A 20572-nucleotide genomic window follows, 5' to 3' on the forward strand; every position below is an offset into this window, starting at 1 on the left:
AAAACATTTGAAGTAGTGCTTGTTCTGAAATAAGATGGGCTTTTTTTATAAACCTGGGTAATTATAGTTAATTAGAACAAGTTACTGTTCTTATTCTCAATTCCAGTGAAAGCATTAGATAACTGTATTTTTGTTTATGCTGAAAAAACATTACTCAGTTGTGGAATTATGAAATGCACAATTCGACTTTGTCTATTTCAGAGTTTATCAGGAAGTTGTGCTGTACAGTAACGAAATTCAGCTGTATTCAGTTAATTATGTAATTGTGGAGAAGAGATAAGATAGAGTTGGAAGAATCACAGTATAAAGACTGTAAAAGCCAAAATGTAAACAATATTTGGTAGGATTTGATTCTGAATCAATTGTAATTTCAATGTCCTTACAGTTAACTTGTATTTTCCTTTCTGCCCCCGTATAGGTAAAAAGAAAACTTGCTCGAAAAGGGAGGAAATGAAGGCCAAATAAAGGCATGCTCCAAGCTTCTGCAAAACTAGGATTCAGAAATTTCCTGTACAGGAACTGAAATTATTTCAAAACACACAGCTTTCAGCTCTGAAACCAGAAGGAAAACTATGCTTCCCTTTCACATGAAATTAATCCTTCTCAATGGAAATGTAAAGCAGAAACTCTTGAGAAAGAGGCTAAAAGCATCTGTACTTATTTCCCCAGAGACTTTTTTTATGAAAAGTCAATAATTAAGCAAATTGCTTAACACTTGGTTCCAGTTCCTGCATTCTGGAGTTTAAAAGTGTATTTACACCATTAATTTTCATGCTGCATTTTTTTTTAAAGAAAGTCAGAGAAAGTCCTTACACTGACATTGAAAATTCATGATCCTAGAGCCAGGTATTCCCATGTTTCACAGAAAAGGTAGAAGTCTACTGAATGGATTTTAAACAAGACTAGAGTCAAAAAAAAAAATCACAAAAAAATTTTTTTTGCTTTACCTTTGGAGACTGTTTTATGTATAATTCTTTCTGCCTGCCTACTTTTCTGCAAAAATAAGATGTACAGATTTCAGTTCCCTGCTATGAAAAGTCATGTGGTGGCAATTTTATAAATGTTGCTTTCTGATTTTTATCAGAGTGGGAAAGTAATCACTTAAAATTATTATTAATTCGCAAGTAGACATTTCATTTTTTAATTTCCCCCTCCATTTTAGTTTAATATAATTTGCAATAATTGTACATATTGATGTTTGTTTTATAAAAACATATATCACTTTTAAGTGTTTTTACTCCTGCGGTTCTGTTGGAATATTCTAAATTTTAAAGGAGTAAAGACAGTCCAGCATTTGATTTTATAATGTTTGTCACCAGATTTTTATTATTGATGTAAAGAAAAAAAAAAATCAATTTTTAAAAATAGTTGGACTTTGGCAGCTTTGTAAGGAAAGTTGGAAATGTTTAGGATTGCTCTCAATTTTAAGCATTGTGCTGATTGGAAGTAAGTCTGTTTTGCATTTTGTCTTCCTGTCCAGGCTCATTTTTTAATGTTTATTTTAGAAGATTGTTGCATCAATATTATGTTTCCTGGCATTGTTCAGCATAGATACAGTGTACACTTTTATGTACACATGATCATATTTAAGTTTGTTGCATAAAATAAACGCTTCTAGGTGTCACACGGCGGTCTTTTTTTAACTTTTTTTTTTCTTTCACAGAAAACAAATTGCTATATCTGTGCATAGACTTGGACAGTCATAGAAATACTGTACGGAGCAAAGAAGTTGTAATGCAGACAGTTACGTAGCTTAAGAGACAAGTTTTTTAGGTAAAGTTACAGTGCTTTATCTTGTGAAGGGGGTTGGTCTGCAGAGTGACAGTGAAGAGTTTGCTTTGTTTCTCAGTTCCCCATTTCTCTTCTGCTAATTGTTTTGAAATCCCTGGATTCATTATAGAAGAGCTGGATGCTGGTGACATTAGTTAAGGATTACTTGTCCTCCTAAAATGGGTTGTGTGCTCCTGAACAATGACTAAGTCTTTCTTACTGAGTGTAACAATGTGTGTTATTTTTCTTGTCTAACAGAAAATGAGACTGTGCATAAAGTGGTGTGTGCAGCTCTCCTTCTAAAGCAATCTGTGATGCTTTGACTTGAGGGATTTGAAATGCTTTTTACAGAGGGAGACCAGGAGATTTTAAAAGCATTTAATTACACATCGATCAGGAGTTTGATTTCTAAAACTGAAATAATTTCACAAGATGGATTTACTGATCATAATGCAGTTTCTTTTAAAATGTTTTAGTTCAAAGTTTTTGGGAAACCTGAAAAAGAAACTTGCTTTTAGAAATGAGTTCTGGTACCTAATGGTATGCCTCTAACAGTGATTTGAAATCTGGACTTGACAAATCTTGCAAATATTCAGATTTGTTTCCAGAAGCTTTGATTTTTGTGAAGTGGATAATTTTTTTATTTTTTCCTTTTTTTCGTTTTTGTTTGGCTATATAATCAGTTCAAATGTCAAGTTACTCAAGGAATGATAGAATAATTTAGGTTACAAGGGGTTTCAGAAGGTTCAGTGCCATGCTCAGAGCAGGGTTTGCAGTTGTCTTTCTGCAAATGGAGTCTCTTTCTCCTGTGTTTTTTTAAGTGGGCATCTGAGTTACTTCTACATGTTGATTATCAATGCAATCATTTGGTACATTCATGAAGTAAATTATGCTGGGCAAAATGCAGCTTTGAGCCAAAATGCAGCTTACAAAAACTATAGGAAATGTCTAGTGGTGATCCACTGGTTTCTTTTCAGAACTTACCCCAGACAAGGTTATGTACAGCATTTCTCTGCCTGCCCCCACTTTTCCCTTGCCAAAGTCCTGAGAGCAGCCGTGGTGCTGTTCAGGGTTGCCTCAGTGATGGACACCTTTCTGTCAGAGCAGTGTCCCTGAAGGCCAGGGGACACTGAGCAGTCACAGCACATTCATAGAATCACAGAATGTGCTAAGTTGGAAGGGACCCAAAAGGATCATCAAGTCCAACTCTTAGCCCTGCACAGGACCATCCCAAGAGTCACACCATGTGCCTGAGAGTATTGTCCAAACACTTCTTTAATTCTGTCAGGCTTGGTGCTGTGACCACTTCCCTGGGGAGCCTGTTCCAGTGCCCAACCACCCTCTGGGGGAAGAACCTTTTTCTAATATCCAACCTAAACCTCCCCTGACACAACTTCAGGCCATTCCCTCAGGTCCTGTCACTGGTCACCACAGAGAAGAGATCAGTGCCTGCCCCTCCTCTTCCCCTCACAAGGAAGTTGTAACTGCAATGAGTTCTCCCCTCAGTCTCCTCTTCTGCAGGCTGAACAGACCAAGTGACCTCAGCCGCTCCTCATACGGCTTCCCCTCAAGGCCCTTCACCATCTTTATTGCTCTCCTTTGGATGCTCTCTAAGAGTTTCATGTCTTTCTTATATTGTGGTGCCCAAAACTGCACACAGTATTCAAGGTGAAGCCTCCCTAGTGCAGTGCAGAGCAGGACAATGCCCTCCCTTGACCAGCTCAGCCTGGATACAGAAAGCACAGACATCATTTTTATACATACATAATTTATGCATTGCTAGTACTTATGAGGCTTTAAAAATAAACTCTGTTGAAGAGCAATCAGAATAGAACTGGAGAATGTGAGGCAGATTATTCAGAAAAAGGTGTGTGGGGTTGTACATGGCCATACATGGGGTTTCAAATGTTTTACATCAGTGAGGTTTTTCTCATTGTAATAAGGAAACTGATGCTCAGAGTTCTTCCCTTGTTAATGTGTGATAAAGAGAAAGCCCGATAAAACCCAGTCTTTATGGCTTTTACCCAGTGTAGGATTTAGAGGTGCTGAGTTTCACATTCAGTTACATAGTTAGAGCCAAGTTCTTATCATCTTTAAGTTCTCATCTTCATAATTGTGTGGCTGTGTTTCTTAGCAGACATACAGTTCTTTCTGTTTCTTTGTGTTCTCTGATGCCTGGAGTGCATGGCTTTCATCACAGTAAGACAGGAAGGCTTTTCTGAGAACATACTTTGTAACATACTAAATTAAACCTCTACCACTCAACAAAACTAAATCTGAATAGTTGTTTTGGATAAAATAATAATGTTGTCTAGAGCAATCTTAAACAGGAAAAACGATATGCATTACAAACCTTTTCTGCACATGCTGACAAGCCCTGTAAGTTTTAGAACTGATAAATAACAAAACCTTATCTAAAATGCACTTCCAGCTTTTAGATACTTGGCTCACATTGTTGGACCAAGTTCAGCATTAAACTGGCTCTTGAGTGTCAAATTAACTAGTGGGGCTGTCACAGCTGAGCTGTTTCCTCTAAAGATTCAGAAAGATATGGTATCACCAAACATTTGCAATATGTAGGAAACTTGCTTCTTAAAGAAATCATCCATGTGGAACCTAGTTCTCTTGCATGTGTGCTCCACTACTGTATTTATCAGCAGTCATAGTTCTGTTTGTGCTGGGAAATCAAGTCCCAAATTGGTGGTCAAGGAAATAGCCCAGACTAAAACTGGACTATGAAGTCGACTTTCCAGCCAGGCTGCAGGTGTGCATAGCTGATAACCAAGCATTAGTCACAGAGTAACTGGTCTCAGCCCAAGGAACAGGTTTGCACAGGGAATAGCAAGGTGTTAAAAGGCAGTAGCAAAGTTCTTCTGTACAGCAGCACTTGGTGGGTCCCTTGAAGCCTTGAAGCCCTTGAAGCTTAAATTACTGACGAGGAGGGAATCATCCTGCTGATGAGTACCCCAGGTAGTCAGATGGCCAGAAGAAAGCTTAAACAGTAAGATAAAATACTCTTAAACTTCAAAAGCCAGCAGAAGCTTCTGTTCTTTAAGTTTTTAATCCAGACATTCCCTGGATCGATTTGCCTCAATTCCTGGAAGGCAGCAAACAAGACCAGACTTCTCAGGAGAAGAACTTGGAAGTCTGGGTACACAAGCAGAGGTTACTGCTGACAGCCTCTCCCTTCCCTGCTGTACAGCATGAGTCAGGGGAGTGGGTCCAAATTTCCTATTCCTGTAGTTTACTACATGAGAGACCAAAGGGTGTGAGTGACCCAGTTTCTCCCTTCAGTCTCACACTCTGTGATCTGCTTCTAACTGCAGGTGGCCAGTTCCACAGCTCCCATCAGAGATTCCTTAGCACCGAGTCAGTGTGCTGACCCGCAGGATGACTACTTTCACAAATCTGACTCCCTGGTATACTTCAAATTCAGAGTAGGAACATCCCTCACTCCAGGGAAGTTCGCAGCCTTATTTTTTTGCAGTCTAAAAGGAGATGAGCAAGTTTTTGGCATGTGCACCTGCTTGTAAAGAAATGAGTGGGACCACAGGCAAAAGCTTGTTGCAGTTCAGACAACCTCCTGCTTGCCTGGGCTGCAAGAGCCAAAGGCACAGCCATGTGTCCACCAGTAGTTGGTAGGAGCAGCATCACACCTGAACTCAGACAGCATCACATGCCAAAAGGTGCTGTGAGCATGTTCTTTGCTGCCTTGGTATCATATCAGGCAGTGTGCAGTCATCATAGCACTGCCCTGGAAAAAGTCTTGTTAACCTGATGGAAACACCTTTCTGACCCACAACAGGGCATCTTCTCCCTGCCTAGTGAAAGTCATGACAAACTTATCAGGGGGATGTCAGAGAGCAGTGGCAGGTGTTACAAGCCAACAGGAGGAAGTCAGGCTCACAGTGACCCCTTCAGCTTTGGCAAGAAATGATTCTAAGAAGCCGTTCAACTCTGAACCTGGAAGATTCCTCAACTGCGCAGCTACATCCATGGTCAGCAGAGCAGAAACATCCACAAGCAACACAAATGGACAGCCAACAGGAGAGACATGTCTGTTTTTCAGTGGGAGCACAGAGGTTATCCAAGCTAATTTTTAACTTGCTGAAGTTGTGCTGGCAGCAGTGCAGTCTCAGCAGTGTGCCAGCTCAGGCAAGAAGCATGACCAAATCGCTTTGGTACATTGAGCGTCCTCCTGCCACCCTGCCAGCCACGAGAGCTCAGATGTGTGTGCATATCGCTGCAAGACAGGTGTGTTCCAGAACAAGAAATACATGTTTTGCTCCTTAAATTCAGGCATTTAATTCTTCTTTCATTGCCCTGGAAACAGAAAGTGATGTGTTGGCTATGATGCACCAAAGCTTCTGAAGAAAGAGATGGTGGGTGATCATGGCTGAGTTTCTCTTGGGTCCGATGGCTGTAAAGCAGGTGGGGAGTCACTGTGTGCTTAGAAACTTCATAGGCAATCATCTGATTTCTTACCTTGGCATGGCACAGTTGCAATAGCCAGCATCTGGCTGGGCAGCGGGCACGTGGTCCTGCACCCTACCCCAGGGAAAGCTGGGACACGCAGAATATTTTGCTCTGTGGTATGAGTGAAAACTGAGAATACCATTTACTTTGGCATATATTCAGGTGCCTCTGTATGATTCATCTCAGTACTGCCCCCAAACCAGAAACAAGCCAGGTTTGTGCTGGTGGCCGAGGTCTGAGCCATCAGTTATGTGCTGTCTCCAGAGTGCATGCAGGGTGCCCTGTGCTCCCTGCTGCCCACAGATAAGGTCTTCTCCACTTCCTGTGAAACTAGCAGAGGCTATCACTACTCAAGTAATTCAGGACATCACCTCCTTCAATCCCTGAGTGTTCCCAGGAAAGGAGAGAGCAATTTGTAGTCTGGATAAATTATTCTGGATGGTGGTAGCAGCAACCATTGTTTATCTTTCCATGTACTGTTACACCAGGACAGGATTCAGGCTGGGACATGGACAAGGAAGCTGCTATGCACAGTCTTGGTGTGTGTGTGACCACAATGGCTCTGTACCTTTCCTCAGTGCCTTTTCTGATCCCCTTTTCTCAATCTTCCAACTGCAGTACATTGCTTCCCAGCTGTTCTTCCAGACTCCCTTTGCTGTATCCAACCGTGCCTGCACGTTGATCTTCTGCATTACCTTCTCATTTCCATCTACACGAGCTTAGCTTTGAGCATAAAAGGATTTGGGGAGAAAGCAGACTCCATGCCATGATTCATTTCTGATACTTGTGGGGGGCCTGCACTTCACAGTTTATCAGGCTCTGCTTTAGTAACAGGCTTTTCAACTCTGCTTTTCCCACAAAGACCCGACGTTCAGAGCAGGTATCCTCCCTGGGTCAGCACTGGTTGCTGCTGTTACACCCTTTGTCAGGTGGGGTGTTTCTCACAGTGCACCTGCCATGCAGGTTCTCTAACTTGTGTGTTACTGTGCTGTCACCCAGTCTGTGAGCCACACTGTCACCTCAGGAACTGCCTCAGAGTCTGTCAACATGCACTGAATAGCCAAATCTCCAGATGCTTGAGGAAAGTTTTTCTGGTCGTCTGGACTATAACAAGCTATCACAGGATGTCCAGCAACCCCCCACCCAGAAGGAGGGTGTATTTTCAATCCTTTCTGGTTTACACAGTGTATGAATCACCAAACCCTCATACACTGTACATAGAAGCTCACAGTGGCATTTACAGTCCTGTTGTGTTGACCATGAGGTAGACACGGTCATCTCTGTGGCTTTCCAAGTTTCAAAGCCATTTCCCTGGTGAGATTTTAGAGTATCAGAGTATTTCCAGGCCAAACTTACTCCCAACCACTTAATACCAACCTGAGATCATGTCCCTTGTACATGACCTGGTCACAGCTAAAATGCCAGTTGCTGCATCCACCCCCTTAACTCATCCTCCCCAGGCTGTCTGTAAACTACTGCTCCCTGAGGCTTTTTTTGTGCCTGTGGAAAGGGGGACCACCAGTGCTGTGGCACCACTGCATCTTCTACACAGTTTCTCCAAGTATGTTGTGTCTGACCAGCACAGTGCTTTCCCACATAACCATCAGGTATTAGATACTGTTTGGCTATTTGTGAGGGCACTTCCACCCCCAGAGCTACAAGCACAGGTATAAGGGCCTTCCTATTAAATTTAGTAAGACCGACTTGCCGTCTTCTTCAGATCTCAGGAGCTCAAATCTATTTTTTATTTGGTCACTCTTCATTGCCTTGAAATGGTAATGGGTTCCTCCTCCAAAAGACCACTTACACAAGTGCCCAAGCCCCTTCCCCCTGCCACATGGGAACCACACCACATGCCAAGGATATTCTTAGTCTTTGCCAGGGAGCAGGGCAGGGTTCCTGCTCTAAGCATTTCCTTACGTGAATTGTTTCTTGAGGATGGTTTTGGATGCTGCCCAAAGCAGTTGGCCAAGATGATACCAGAATGTAATTTGATTCTGCATCAATGAGCTGCTTTCTTTCCAAAACATCGTAACTTAAAGCCAAAATGTGGGTTGGTTTTTTGTTGGCATTTGGGTTTTTGTTGGCATTTGGGTTTTTGTTGGTGAGGGGTTTTTTTTAACCTTTTTGCTATTGAGAGGGCTTTGTCATTTCAGGTCTACAGGATGTGGCCCTTTTGTGTCTATTTGCTTCTTTTGCAGCGACAATGAACAGACACAGACCCCTTAGTCCACAGTCGCTTGTGTGGACAGCCAGCTGCCTCCAGCCCAGCCCATCAGAGCAGGACCTGGCACTCCCACTCCATGTGCCTGCTTCAGCCTGCTGGTGACACCTGGCTTAATGCAGCCCAGGACAGTTTGCTGCCTTTTTCAAAAGTAGAGGTTAGTGGCTCATGTTCAACTTGGTCCAGACCCTGAATCCCCAGGTTCGTCTCTGCAGAGTTGCTTTCCAGTTGCCCCAGCCTGTACTGGTGCCTGAGATTGTTCCTCCTCAGGTGCAGGACTCTGCTCTTCCCCTTGATGACTCCTCACAGATGAGAACCATTCTCAGGCGAAAAGAATGGCACTTGAACAATACAAAGAACAACTCTTTCCCTCTGTTTTTAAGAAGCTTTTGGGGTTGGTTTGTGTTTTTGTTTTTTCCCCCTCCACCTCAGTATAGTAACTTCTGGTAACTACTTTGTTCATACTTCTGCTGCTGAACAGTTCTCTTTCCTGACAAGTATGGCCTGGAGACAGTTTACCCTAGTATTTTTGATGTGGTTCAGACCACTGAAGGACTTCAATGCGGAATAAGTTATAGAGGGCAACATGTATGCCAAGCACAAGAGGGAGAACATCTGTCCCTCTTGCCCCCATCCCAGCAGGTCATTCACCTGTAGGAAGTTCATATACAGGATTAATTTCTTGTTTCCTCTTTAACAGTAAAAGCCATAAATATCAGGTGTTTTCATTCTATTTGAACTGACAGTGTTTTAAACCACTTTCTACACAGATAAATCACTTCACACACCACAGTTTTTCACAGCAAGGTGAAAATGTGATCGCCAGCATATCCAGTAACACCTGGGACCTGCTTTGTGTCTGGTGTTTGCTCTTCAGCCTTATGCTGAGGGAAACATAAAGCTGTGGCAATTACATGATTTCCAGTGCTCGCTCTTTGTTATAGCTGACTGCAGTGTGAAATGGGACCAGCCAGTTCCAGGCCTTTTTTTGAACCAAAATCCATACTGGAGCATAACTGGCTTTTATCTTTTTGGGCTGTAACCAGTAAAATGTTCCTGCTCTAAGAAAGCCACCCTCCTACCCAACCTCTGCACCCAGGCAGCAGGTAGGTGTTTAAAAATGGGGACAGCCAGTTTTGCCCTGAAACAGTAACATGGCTGAGCTGCAGGGAACTTCCCAAACCTCTTAGGATCAGCAGGAACTTTGACTACTCACTGTCTATCACTCTTAAACTGCCAGCTGTGAGAAGAGGATTTGGGAAAGATGGAGGAAGGGAAGAGACCAGGGCAGGGAAAGCAAAGCACTGTCCCTTTTCCCACCTGCTGTAGGTGCCCTGCAAGCGAAGGCAGCTGTACATGGAGGACTTGGGTTGCTAAAGGGTCTGGTGGCTCAGGTAACATCAGCATAGAACAGCTTCTATCCCAACTTTCCCCCCCAGCACGACCACACTCGTATTTGCCTCACCATCCCTGCTGATTACCCTTTATTTTATATGAGGTTGTCACAAACCCACCTAAAGACTTCATGTATTTCAACACAAAGCAGCCACTAAGTGAAGCAATGTAATTTATTTGACATTATACCAGACACGGGTGCTCCAGATCCAGACTTGACCTTAAAAACAATTTAAAATCCTGGATTTGCTGTATTGGAGGTATCAGTTACCCGCCTGAGAGCCAAATGTGTCAGTATTACAGCCACTGAAACAGAAAAGTAAGTACAGGACGAGTCAAGCTAGCAAGCACCATCAGTCCATTTCAGCTGTGAACTCGCTTCCAGTTTTGGGGGGCTGGAAGAAATGACAAGGCTGTTGGACAACTTCACAAGTATTTCAGTATAAAGCAGCTCTCAGTTACTCATGTCAGTGTCTAACTACAGGAATTAGGAAATATGGATTTCATTTTTTTTTTCATTTCTCTGAATTGATGTCAGGCTAAGAGAAGCCCCCACCCACAGGAGAGGAGGGCTGGGGAGTGCTCCCTCTCCCTCACCCCTCTTAAAAAATGAGGTACCACAATACGACACAGCTCCCGATGACAGTAAATTAAACAAAAAACCCAAACATCATCTTACACCATAAAACTGTGCAGCACTATCCCAGCTGTTAGAGCCTGCCCAGAAACCTGCAAAACCTGCCCAGGGACAAACACACACCTGAAGATGGGACATAGATCTGAAACCAAATAGATCTGAAACCAGCTCCACAACAAACTCGCTGCTCGTTGCTTCAGCTGCACAGCCACTGTCTTCAAACTGCTTTACTCCATTTAACAAATGTTGACAAATGCCAAAATGAATAGTTTGTGCTGGTAGCAAATCCACAGCTGTGATCTCAACTAGATTCTTCTACAGCTGAACACCAGGGCACTGTTATTACCCAACAGGCTGTCACCTCCCAGTGCAAGAACCAACTGCAGTTTATATGAGGTACATAGTTTAAAATGCACACAGATGACATGAACATGAGTGGTGCTGGAAAATCCAGAGAGTTGTTTTTCCTCTGTGAGTTATTGGCTTTGTTCCTTCAGAAGCAGCCTTTGAAGAGATACACAAGGTGTTGCAGCTGTACCTGTATTTCCCAGACCATCACAAGAGGCAGTCCTCGCTGAAATAACACACCCTTCCATTACACAACTTATATTTACACAATTTTCTTCTTAAAAACTATTAAGATGCACCATGAAAATGATCATCCCTTTCTCTCTTGTTACTGACATGGAGGCAGTAGACCCTGTTATCTCAGAACAATCTAAATTGCCAGAAATAAAATGAAAACTGTTTTCAGGGAAACATGCATTTATTGTTAAGCATTCCCAGTGAAAATCAACATCTTTTAAAATGTGTGTTTATTTTAAAAATTATTTGTGTACAAAAGTGTTTGTGTAGTTTTTATTTTCAAGACAAAAAACACTGATGCTGCATTCCAGCCCCCCGCCCCCCTCCTCTTCTACAGGAAGTCTGATGCTTAGGAAGCAACCTCCTGCAGTATTTATTGGTAAATATATATTTACTAGAAAAGTCAGAATTTAGGATGGAAAAGGTAAGAAAAGCAGGGTTCTTCAGCAGTTGACATCAGCATTCCTATGATAGCAGCCTCCTTCTGACACTGCACAGAGCACCAGCAGTTGCCGCAAATTTGCAAACCAGACAAGTACAGCATTTTCACAGTACATTTCCTCGTCTGTCAAGTCATGGACCTGAACTTACATTATCGATGAAGGGCTCAGCACCATGAGCGATCCTGTAGTTATTTCAATGCCTACAAAGCAGGTAACAGCAGAGAAGGAACATCACAGCACAGTACAGGGCAAATGATTCGCAAGAGTTTGTCCAGTGAGAAGAAATCTGAAGTCAAGTTGCTGCCAGCAGAGCACTGCAGCTGGAATAACCAAGCCAGAAGCCAAATGCGTTGATGGCAGTTGGTCTTGTGAGTCTGATGATGAGTCAGCTGATGACACTAACACCACAAGTGGGAAGAGCAAGCTACATCATTCACAGATAGGTTTGGAACAGATCAGAAAACTAGCAAGAGAGAAGCACTTTGCCTAGCCCTAGGAGAAAGCTGTGCCTGGAAAACGAGGATGGTACCTGTGAAAACGTCTATATGGTCTTCCCAGAAGAGGCCTTAGGCACCCAACAAGCATCTTGACTTCCATGCTTTAATTCTGTGATGCAACAGATGATGATGATGAAATGCACTTTTGCTATCTCTTGTTGAGCCAACTGCTCATTAAAACCACACAAAACTAAGCACCTGATGACAAGTCAGTGGCCACACTCATCAACTCCATCAACAAACCAGAGCAGGAGAGGACACCTCATCTTCCTGTTGCCTCTGCTCATCAGCAGACACTAAGTAAAACCAACTTTTTCTGCTAAATTATTTAACATCTCCCCCTTTGGGCAAGCCTCCAAGTCCAAGCCAGCTTTTGTTGGTGTTTCGGAAGGAAACAGGACATGCACAGTTAGATTTCCCCTTGCACTAAAAATGGAACACTTACTCATCACAGTGCATGACCAATGCAGTAAACAAGAAGTCTTGCTTGAGCACGTGTTTTGATTTCCCCCCACTCCCCTTCTCCCTTCCCCGATGACATAAGCAATCCATATACTCTGAAGTGCCTAGTCTGAGTCACAGCTGTTAAGCTTAAATTTGCATAGTTTACATGTTTCTGTTACCCACACCATCTAATGCAGATTTGGTGTTACAAAGTAAGATTCTTTCTGGCTCTTTAATTCCTCCTTTTAGACAAAACAAAAAAATCCTATATTCCTTATGTCAGTGTTCCAGTACTATTTTACATGGAAAACAGCTGAATACAGTGATAATTCAAAAGAACCCTAAGACACGTTTGTAAGCCAGTAGTACCTAATTACTTGGGTGAATACTACCAAACCAATTATAGTCAAGGCCCCATGTACTCTGTGGTAAGCTTAAAAAAAAAAAAAAAGTTTGGAGTATGCAGAATAAATAGCACTGACACATCTTTCCAGAAGGGTATGTATCTAAGTTTTTTGTTTTCAAAATGCAACAGTTTGTCATGCTGAGAACACAGCTTGTTCACAGAAGCAACGGGAGGAAGCTGTGAATTTGGCAAGGGGGTGGGATACAGTCAGGGCTTTTGGTACTCATGGGAAAACAGAGCTTTTGGCAACAGGAAAGAGCATTTCTCTACCTCTGAACAGAGCTTTACTATGCTCTTGGAGGAACTGGATGAGATAGGATACACCATTTTGCTGGATGCATGTTAAAATGTTCAGCAGTGAAATCCAATGGATTGCTCTGGCAATCCATAAGCGTCATTGTTTAGAAAAATGGGGCCATTTAGACTTCAAAATGACTGTTTCAAGCCATCTTCTGGCACAATAGAGGAAGACAACGGAGGGTTTATCTGTACTGAGACAGCAACTGTACCTATGTTTTGTGTTCTTGTTTTAAGGAAGTGGTAAATGTGCAGCCCAATTCCACAGCTGGAGAGGACAGCACGGCAACCCCACGTCCTGTGGACGCACAGGGCCCTGAATAGTGATGTTCAGTGATACAGAAAACAGAACTACCATTTGTATGTACAAACTCACGATGATAAACTGAACACTAAAAGCAAAATTCCTAGGGCTCAGCCCCAGCTGCAGTTAAACTAACCTTGTACAGCATTATCCCTATATTCAACTCTGATAATTACTGAGAATACAAAAACATTCCTTATAAAGGAGTCACATGTCAAAATTCGGAGGGACTTCAGACCACAAGTGTCTCCTTAATGCTGGATCACGTTTCTTTCCCAGCTCACTTCTTGAGAAGCTTCCTGCCAGCACCTGAGCTAGCATTAAGCTACCGAGCACATGGATGGAGGGCAAAACCCACAATCCAACATTTATACATAAGGGGGAAGGGAAAGACAAAAGTATTTTGCAGTAGAGAAGAAAATGAGGTAACTCCATGAGAGAAGTAAAACTTAACAGGGCATTCTTCCAGAGGTGACCATGCTCACCTAAGAACCATTTCCCCTTTTCTCCCTCTCCCCCTTTCCCCGGCTTCATTTATCCCTTTACATACTGTTGGAAAAACCCGCTGTTCTTAGGAGACTAGTCTTATCAAAAGACAAGTTCAGAAGCCCATAACTGAGAATTTTTATGTCCCCGACAATGATTTCCAAGTTCTTTCTTTTGATAAATAGCAGCGAAGAACAAAGGAAAGTAGTAAGCGATTCATATTTACCACCAGGGTAAAAAAAAAAGGTGTTGATGTAATCAAGAAGTTCTTAGCCTGTATAACAGAAAGACAGCAACTTGAGATTAACACAAGTGGCATTTTGCCAGTTTCCTACTGTCCCTGGTTTCCACCTAGCAAACCAGCTGGACAGTAGCAGCTTTTTGTTTAAAAAAAATAAATAAATACAAGGAAAGTCAAAACAACTCATTTCCTTTGGCATCATTGCAAATGATTTACACTAACTCAAGAAAACTGGTCACTGACTACACCTTTAAAAGCAGTAAGTATAAAGACTAAGCAAATGCATTTAGTATTGCACTGATATGAGTTCAAAGTATTTACTGTCTGTGCCCTATTTTAAGTTTGGACACATCAGACAGAGCAGTACAGGGAACATCCCTGAACTAGCCAGGCCTCTACAGCTCTGTTTTCTGGTTCTGTTCCCCTACCACTATGCTCCAGGTATTTAACAGATACCATAATGTTCCTGATTTCCTCTAGTATGAGTTATAAACAGACTATGAAGTGTGAAACTATTTCAACTTGAACTTCATAGCTCTAGAAAAAAACCCAAACGGGCATATATTTCCCCACCCCATTAGTCCACAGTTTAGGAGAAAAAAAAAACCAGCAAAACAAAACAGTCATAGAAAAGATGACTTATACAGTACTCCAGTATCCACAATCCCTATTCTCTAGTCTCAGGATTTCTCTGAACTTCCTTGTCAGATATATTCTCAAAAGTTAGCATCATATTCACAAAGACATTACAGCTCTCTTTAAATAGATGTACTAGTGTCTGAAGTTGCAAAACTAATAATTTTCAAGCTTTTGCACTCAGGATGAAATGTCATTTTAATACAAATAAAAAGACTGACTGTATGTACAAGCCAAGGTAAGATTTCAGTTCTCGTTTATCAGAAACATCAATCCAAAAGAAAGCTAAATTGAGAACACACTTCTACTTCTATGAGCATTTGAAGTATGTACAGTAAAAACACCACCACAGCCTCCATGTGTTAACCAGAGAAAAATGTGAGCAAGGATGAATTTTAAAGTACCTGGTAAGCAATCCTTAAATTGAAGCCCAAAATAAAGCTAGAAAACTGCTGCAAAAAACAGCTGATTGCATCATATCAAGTACTCAAAAAAATTTTTTTTCATTCTCAGTATGCTGGAGAATCAGCTTTGTCCCCCTTCAAACACCATGAAATCATATTATCCAGAATGTACTGAAGAACACTTTACAGCTATTTAAGACCAAAAAAAAGGAAATGAAACCAGCTCCATCTTTCTGTGCTGTATCGAGGCATACTCCTTACATGATTGTGTAGAAAACATGATGGATGAAAATCATTACTGATAATTCAAAATATATATTTTTAAAGGGGAGCCTAGACTACTGTAATGGCACACATAATACCTATAGATGATGAAACATAATCAACAGTATGATGTAAGGGAGAGGAGAATCAGGTTTCCCAATTAATAAGCTAGAAAGAAAATGGTTCTGAATAGCTCACCATTTGGAACTTTGGGTAAGTCTTGAAAGTCTGTCAGGAAAAAAGTTACAAAAGCAAACGAGTATTTCCATGGTGCTCTCTTCAGCAACCCTACCTAATATGTCTATTAAGTACAAGCATGCAAATATAGGTCAATCCACAGGCACATAGGATCCATGTTAAAAACAGTAAGATAACTGTGATGAGTGGCACCAACAATTTTGATGACTAACACTCAAAAATGTTGCTTTCTGAATTACTAAATCAAAATCCTGAAGCAAGTTCCTGCTAGTCTTCGTCACACTGCTAAACACTAAAGTAGGCATGTTTTTCCCCATTATCTTAGCTGAGCTCAAAGAATTTTTACAATATTTAGTAAGAAAAAAAAATTAAAGTATTTCCCCTTTTTAAATTTACACAGACGTTTAATTAGCTTTATTTACAGAGCGCTTTTTTCAGTCTCCAATAGTGCCTAGATAGCATCATCAGGCAAGAGTGCCAGTTTTGAAAGAGAATCTATATAGAATCCTAGGATAACAGATGGTGATGCTCCTCCAGAAGGGGCAAGCTGGACTACAGAAGCTGCTCTCTCTATATGGCTCAGTTACTCAGGAGTAATTCTGTTGCAGTCTCTACATCCCATGATTTTGAAGACAAGGCCACTATTACTGCATTCTGCAATGAGAAAACAAAAGCAATAATATTTTCAGTGTGTGAACCTGCAGCTCTGAGAAGTGGAATGAAAAGTTCACAGATTAATCAGAACATGTTAGTTTACCATTTATTAAATTCCAACAAATAATTTATAGAAAAATTTTTTCAAAAAGGCAGAGGTAGCTCACAAGATTCACCAGTAACGTAGTATTTTACTCCAATTCTTAAAAATAAGTAGCAAAACAGAATGATTAGACCTACAAAAGGTCACGGAAGTAGCAAATCTGCTTTAGTATACTGATTATCTCTGCATTTATACACATATACTTGCCCTGCCCCTACTGAAAAATACTGAAGTTATATATACTTACCCTATCAAAGCCCATAGCACAAAGGTTTTCTATTTTTTTGGTGTATTCTGGACTAGAAACTGGTGCTCCAGCATACACATGTGCCCAAAGTCGAGCTGTCTGTTTAAACATTTCTGGGTTTTGTTTGTACTACACAAAAGAGAGAGGAGGAGAAGGGAAAAGTTAAATCAACTCAGCAATCCAAGCAAACGCAAGACGATATGAAAGACTGCAATCCATCATTCTTCCTACAGTATCTTCAACACTGTTTCGTACTGATCATCTTGCTATTTACCAAATAAATTTAGAGGTGAGGATTACACAAAGAGTAAACCTATCCAAGCATTTGATATAATGAGTTTGCCTTCAGGTTAAATGATGCACTATGGGTATTTCATGTGTACAATTAGGTACTGCTCTCAATTGCGGTGATCAAAAGTAAAGGATCTATATTTTGCACAGCTACTGAAAGTTTATATTCAGTGTGGCAGAGCACAAATTATCCCTGTGTTAACAATCTCCAGAACACAGGTACTGTATACTACTCTAATGCATTTCTTTAATCACTTAAAAATATATCTGACTTTATGCACTGAAAGTAGGTCTGCAGTTTTTAGTCAGGACTAACATTCTACTACCAGGCTTCTTCCCGAGAATAAGGATACTGATCCCACAGGTGACAAAAGAAAGGCTGAAAAACAGGTGAGCAAAAACAGGGAGCTACAACTCTTCAGGCAAGCTATTATTTACCAGAAAAAAACCCATGCCAGTGTGTAAGTATGTTACTTTGCACCAATCTTGTGACTAACAAGTTTCCTAACAAACAACTGAATGGACTATATTGCAGAGAACTTTCTCCATGTGCCAAGAACTCAAAAGCCAAGAAAGTGGGTCATCTGTCATAAATTGTACTCAGAAAAGCTAAACGAGTTTCCCATTTTAGCAACCTTTGTATGCAATATCCAGTTTTTTGTCTTAAAAAACCTCTTCCTTTAAATCAGCACTTTAGCCCCACCTTTAGATATTTAATAAATTTTAGCACTAAATAATAAGACAAGATAATACAAAGTATATTCTTCAAGTATTTAGATATCTGCATTTTAAGGACAGAAACATGGCTGACTATAATGCTTAAGTATTTCATTCATATATGAAAAAGTCTTTATAAAGCATGGTCAAATGCTGTGCATTTCATTTTGCCTCTCCTACAAAAACACACCAACTACACCACTTTGTGTGCCTTGCACACCTCCCTCTAGTTCTGATCCACATGATGTAATTTGTATATTTACTATCTGGTTATTAATAGCATTAAAACAAACATGGGAGGCAATCTGTTGTTGGAAATAACTCACTATTATAAATACAGTAGGCAGTAATAAATTTCTTTTGTTGAAATGACTAGAAAAGAGGAAGGATTAAGTTTGGCATCAGTAGCATCCTGAAGTACTATATTTTTCTGTTCTTAAGGGATCTTCCCCCAATTAATTTTTTAAAAAGTACTTTTGAGAACACTGCCAAACCTAGAAAGCAACTAGCTGAAGTGCAAAGGATTAGTCATAACTGCATTTTATTCAGAACGAGCTTTCAGTGTGCTATTAATAGAATTCCTTTACTTAGGTATCTATAAATAATCTAGCTTCTCACTGAATTGAGAAAAGCCTAACGGCAACTTCTCCTGATGTCTCTGTATCGGGAATCTGAGGCAGTTAATGTTGCTGTACTGAAAAAAACCAGCAGCTAGTTGAGGTAGTTTTGACACCAGGCAGCTGGTGTCTGAAAATGCTGCTGTTGTGCAAGCAGTTCTTCCTGGGATTCAGCTCAAGAGCTTGCAGGACCACTGCCATTTACCTGGACAACACATAGTTTAGTAAATTAACAAGTGTAGAGGATAATTAATTCCTTGTGAATTTTTGTTTTGGAAAAAGCAATCAACCTTAAAGTAAGAGACCCCAACACCAAATAAAACACGTGAAGGAAGTGGGAGTTTATCACCACACCTCTCAAAACCATTCTAATCACTTTCTACTTACATACACATGCCTCTAACTCAAGGCCAAATCCCAATGTAGTTTTCATGCAGGTATTTGCAGGAACAGGATAAACTGAATTCTCCCCACATCAGCCATCCCAGAGTCCCACTTGACACATCCCTACAAGCAGCTGAGGGGCAGGAAAACTGCTCTTTGGAATCTACAAAGTTTCATGAAGGTTTTTGCCTGAGAAAATACTTTTTCCAGCTCAAGTGCTTCTACAAGACTGTTATGATTCCTGCAGTGTTATGATTCCTGCACAAAAGTCTACCATCAGGGCCAGAACAGGAAACACTGTTTTTGTTCTTTGTAAAAAAGGAAAAAGTGGTTTTGTTTAATGAAGATAGAGTGTGACAGCAAGGGCACACATCTGGCAAGAAAAGCCGGCACAGGGACATGCATGGTGGCCTTGCTGGCCTTGGCAACACTTCTCCCTGGGCAGAGCAATTCAGTCTGACAGAACTATTCAGGGACATTTGATGAGAGCAGCCTTACTGCAGAACCACACAAGTGAGCCTTCTGTACTTACTACTGAGCATAGTGCTAGCAAACACTCTCCCCCACCCAGCAGTGCAGTGGGCTCCCTCTGATCTCCATGTTTCCCTTCAAACCCTGACAGATTTGAAAAACTGCTTATTTTACATGGAAGGAGTGCACACTTTGTCACCCTATCCTGAAGGGTCCTGACTTACAGAAGACACAGGTGAGACAGAAGGTTCTCCCAGCATCACCTTGCTTTGTTCCTCAGTTCCTGAAATACACTCTTACTGCTAGTGAGTGGGGAAGCCAGGCTGCCTCTCTCTCCCCACAGTAAAAAGGAAATCACACACACACTTGGGACTCTGTTGAGCATTGTCAGACTATGAAGCTATGGAATGAGCTTCTGTCTTTCATCTATACTTTAAACAGAATCATGTCAGTCCTGGTATGGCATAAGATCCAACTGACATTTTATTTATTGGTATTAAAAGTTATCGCTTCTGACTGAAAAGTAACAAATCTTATTGATTATAGAATTTTACTGGTACCAATCCAACCAGTGATTAAAACATTATCCCAAGTTACCCCAAGTCACTATATTCATAAAATCCTGACATTAAAAAATACAGTGCTCAACAATATTCATATTACTCTGGAAGAGGAGCTACATACCAAGTCAAATCCAATGAACACCATCAAGTTAAAAACTCATTTTAAAGCAACATAGTATTGCTTTTGTTATACTAGAAGCATTAGATTTTAAAAGGCAAGTTATCCTGGCATTCATTTTACTATGCTGTTATCTCCCGACATTTCTCACAAGGTGATATAAATAAGGGACAAAACTAACAAAATAAAACTCCTGACACTGTAAAGTAACCACTACTTACTCTGGAGTCCAAAGAGTAAAGAGCACAAAACACTGTAGCAATAGCAACTCACACTTACTATATGGTTATTTTCCAATAAATTGTTTGAAATCTTTATCTCCCATAAGGTTTGGGACCTAACCTGAGTCAGCAAAGGTTTATAGAAATGTCACAAAATTATGGTCAACTGATTATCTTACCTGGTTTGCCACTACTGCATCTTGTGGATCATCTGGTTCTGCAGCTGCCAACAATGCTTGCAGTGATAACAACACTGTTCTTAGAGTCATTGCTGCCGCCCTAAAATTGAAAATTTAAAAAATATTTTACCACATCATATGCCTGCACTCACCTGTACTAGTATCATAGAAGATATGAGTTCATGTACAGCTTGTAAGTCCAAGAATGATAATTTTAAAGTGCTGCAGCTTATAGTTATTAGAACACCGTTCTATATATACTTAAATAGGGTTTTAAATGTGAACTTTCCTATTAACAAT

At 40.8% G+C, this 20572-nt stretch overlaps 2 protein-coding genes across 6 annotated transcripts in view; one reads left to right on the forward strand and one right to left on the reverse strand.

The window, feature by feature from the left end:
* Positions 1–15736, forward strand: part of PDS5A (PDS5 cohesin associated factor A) — a 90451-nt gene extending 74715 nt beyond the window's left edge. For 2 of the 4 annotated variants that reach the window (XM_064652993.1, XM_064652995.1), the window contains one exon: positions 419–1624. In XM_064652993.1, coding sequence (XP_064509063.1) covers positions 419–454 — 36 coding nt within the window. In that variant the 3' untranslated portion in view covers positions 455–1624. Of the gene's footprint in view, positions 1–418; positions 1625–1663; positions 1948–5096 lie in introns of those variants that run through there. The other 2 variants (XR_010430191.1, XM_064652994.1) reach the window with 2 other exon arrangements.
* Positions 10021–20572, reverse strand: part of UBE2K (ubiquitin conjugating enzyme E2 K) — a 46466-nt gene continuing 35914 nt past the window's right edge. For both annotated transcript variants that reach the window (XM_064652997.1, XM_064652996.1), the window contains 3 exons: positions 20273–20372; positions 16712–16840; positions 10021–16361 (listed from right to left, as the gene is read on the reverse strand). In XM_064652997.1, the coding sequence (XP_064509067.1) occupies positions 16287–16361; positions 16712–16840; positions 20273–20372 (304 nt within the window). In that variant the 3' untranslated portion in view covers positions 10021–16286. The remainder of the gene's footprint in view (positions 16362–16711; positions 16841–20272; positions 20373–20572) is intronic.

The sequence above is a fragment of the Pseudopipra pipra genome, chromosome 4, assembly GCF_036250125.1.
Source record: "Pseudopipra pipra isolate bDixPip1 chromosome 4, bDixPip1.hap1, whole genome shotgun sequence".
Lineage (NCBI taxonomy): Eukaryota > Metazoa > Chordata > Aves > Passeriformes > Pipridae > Pseudopipra > Pseudopipra pipra.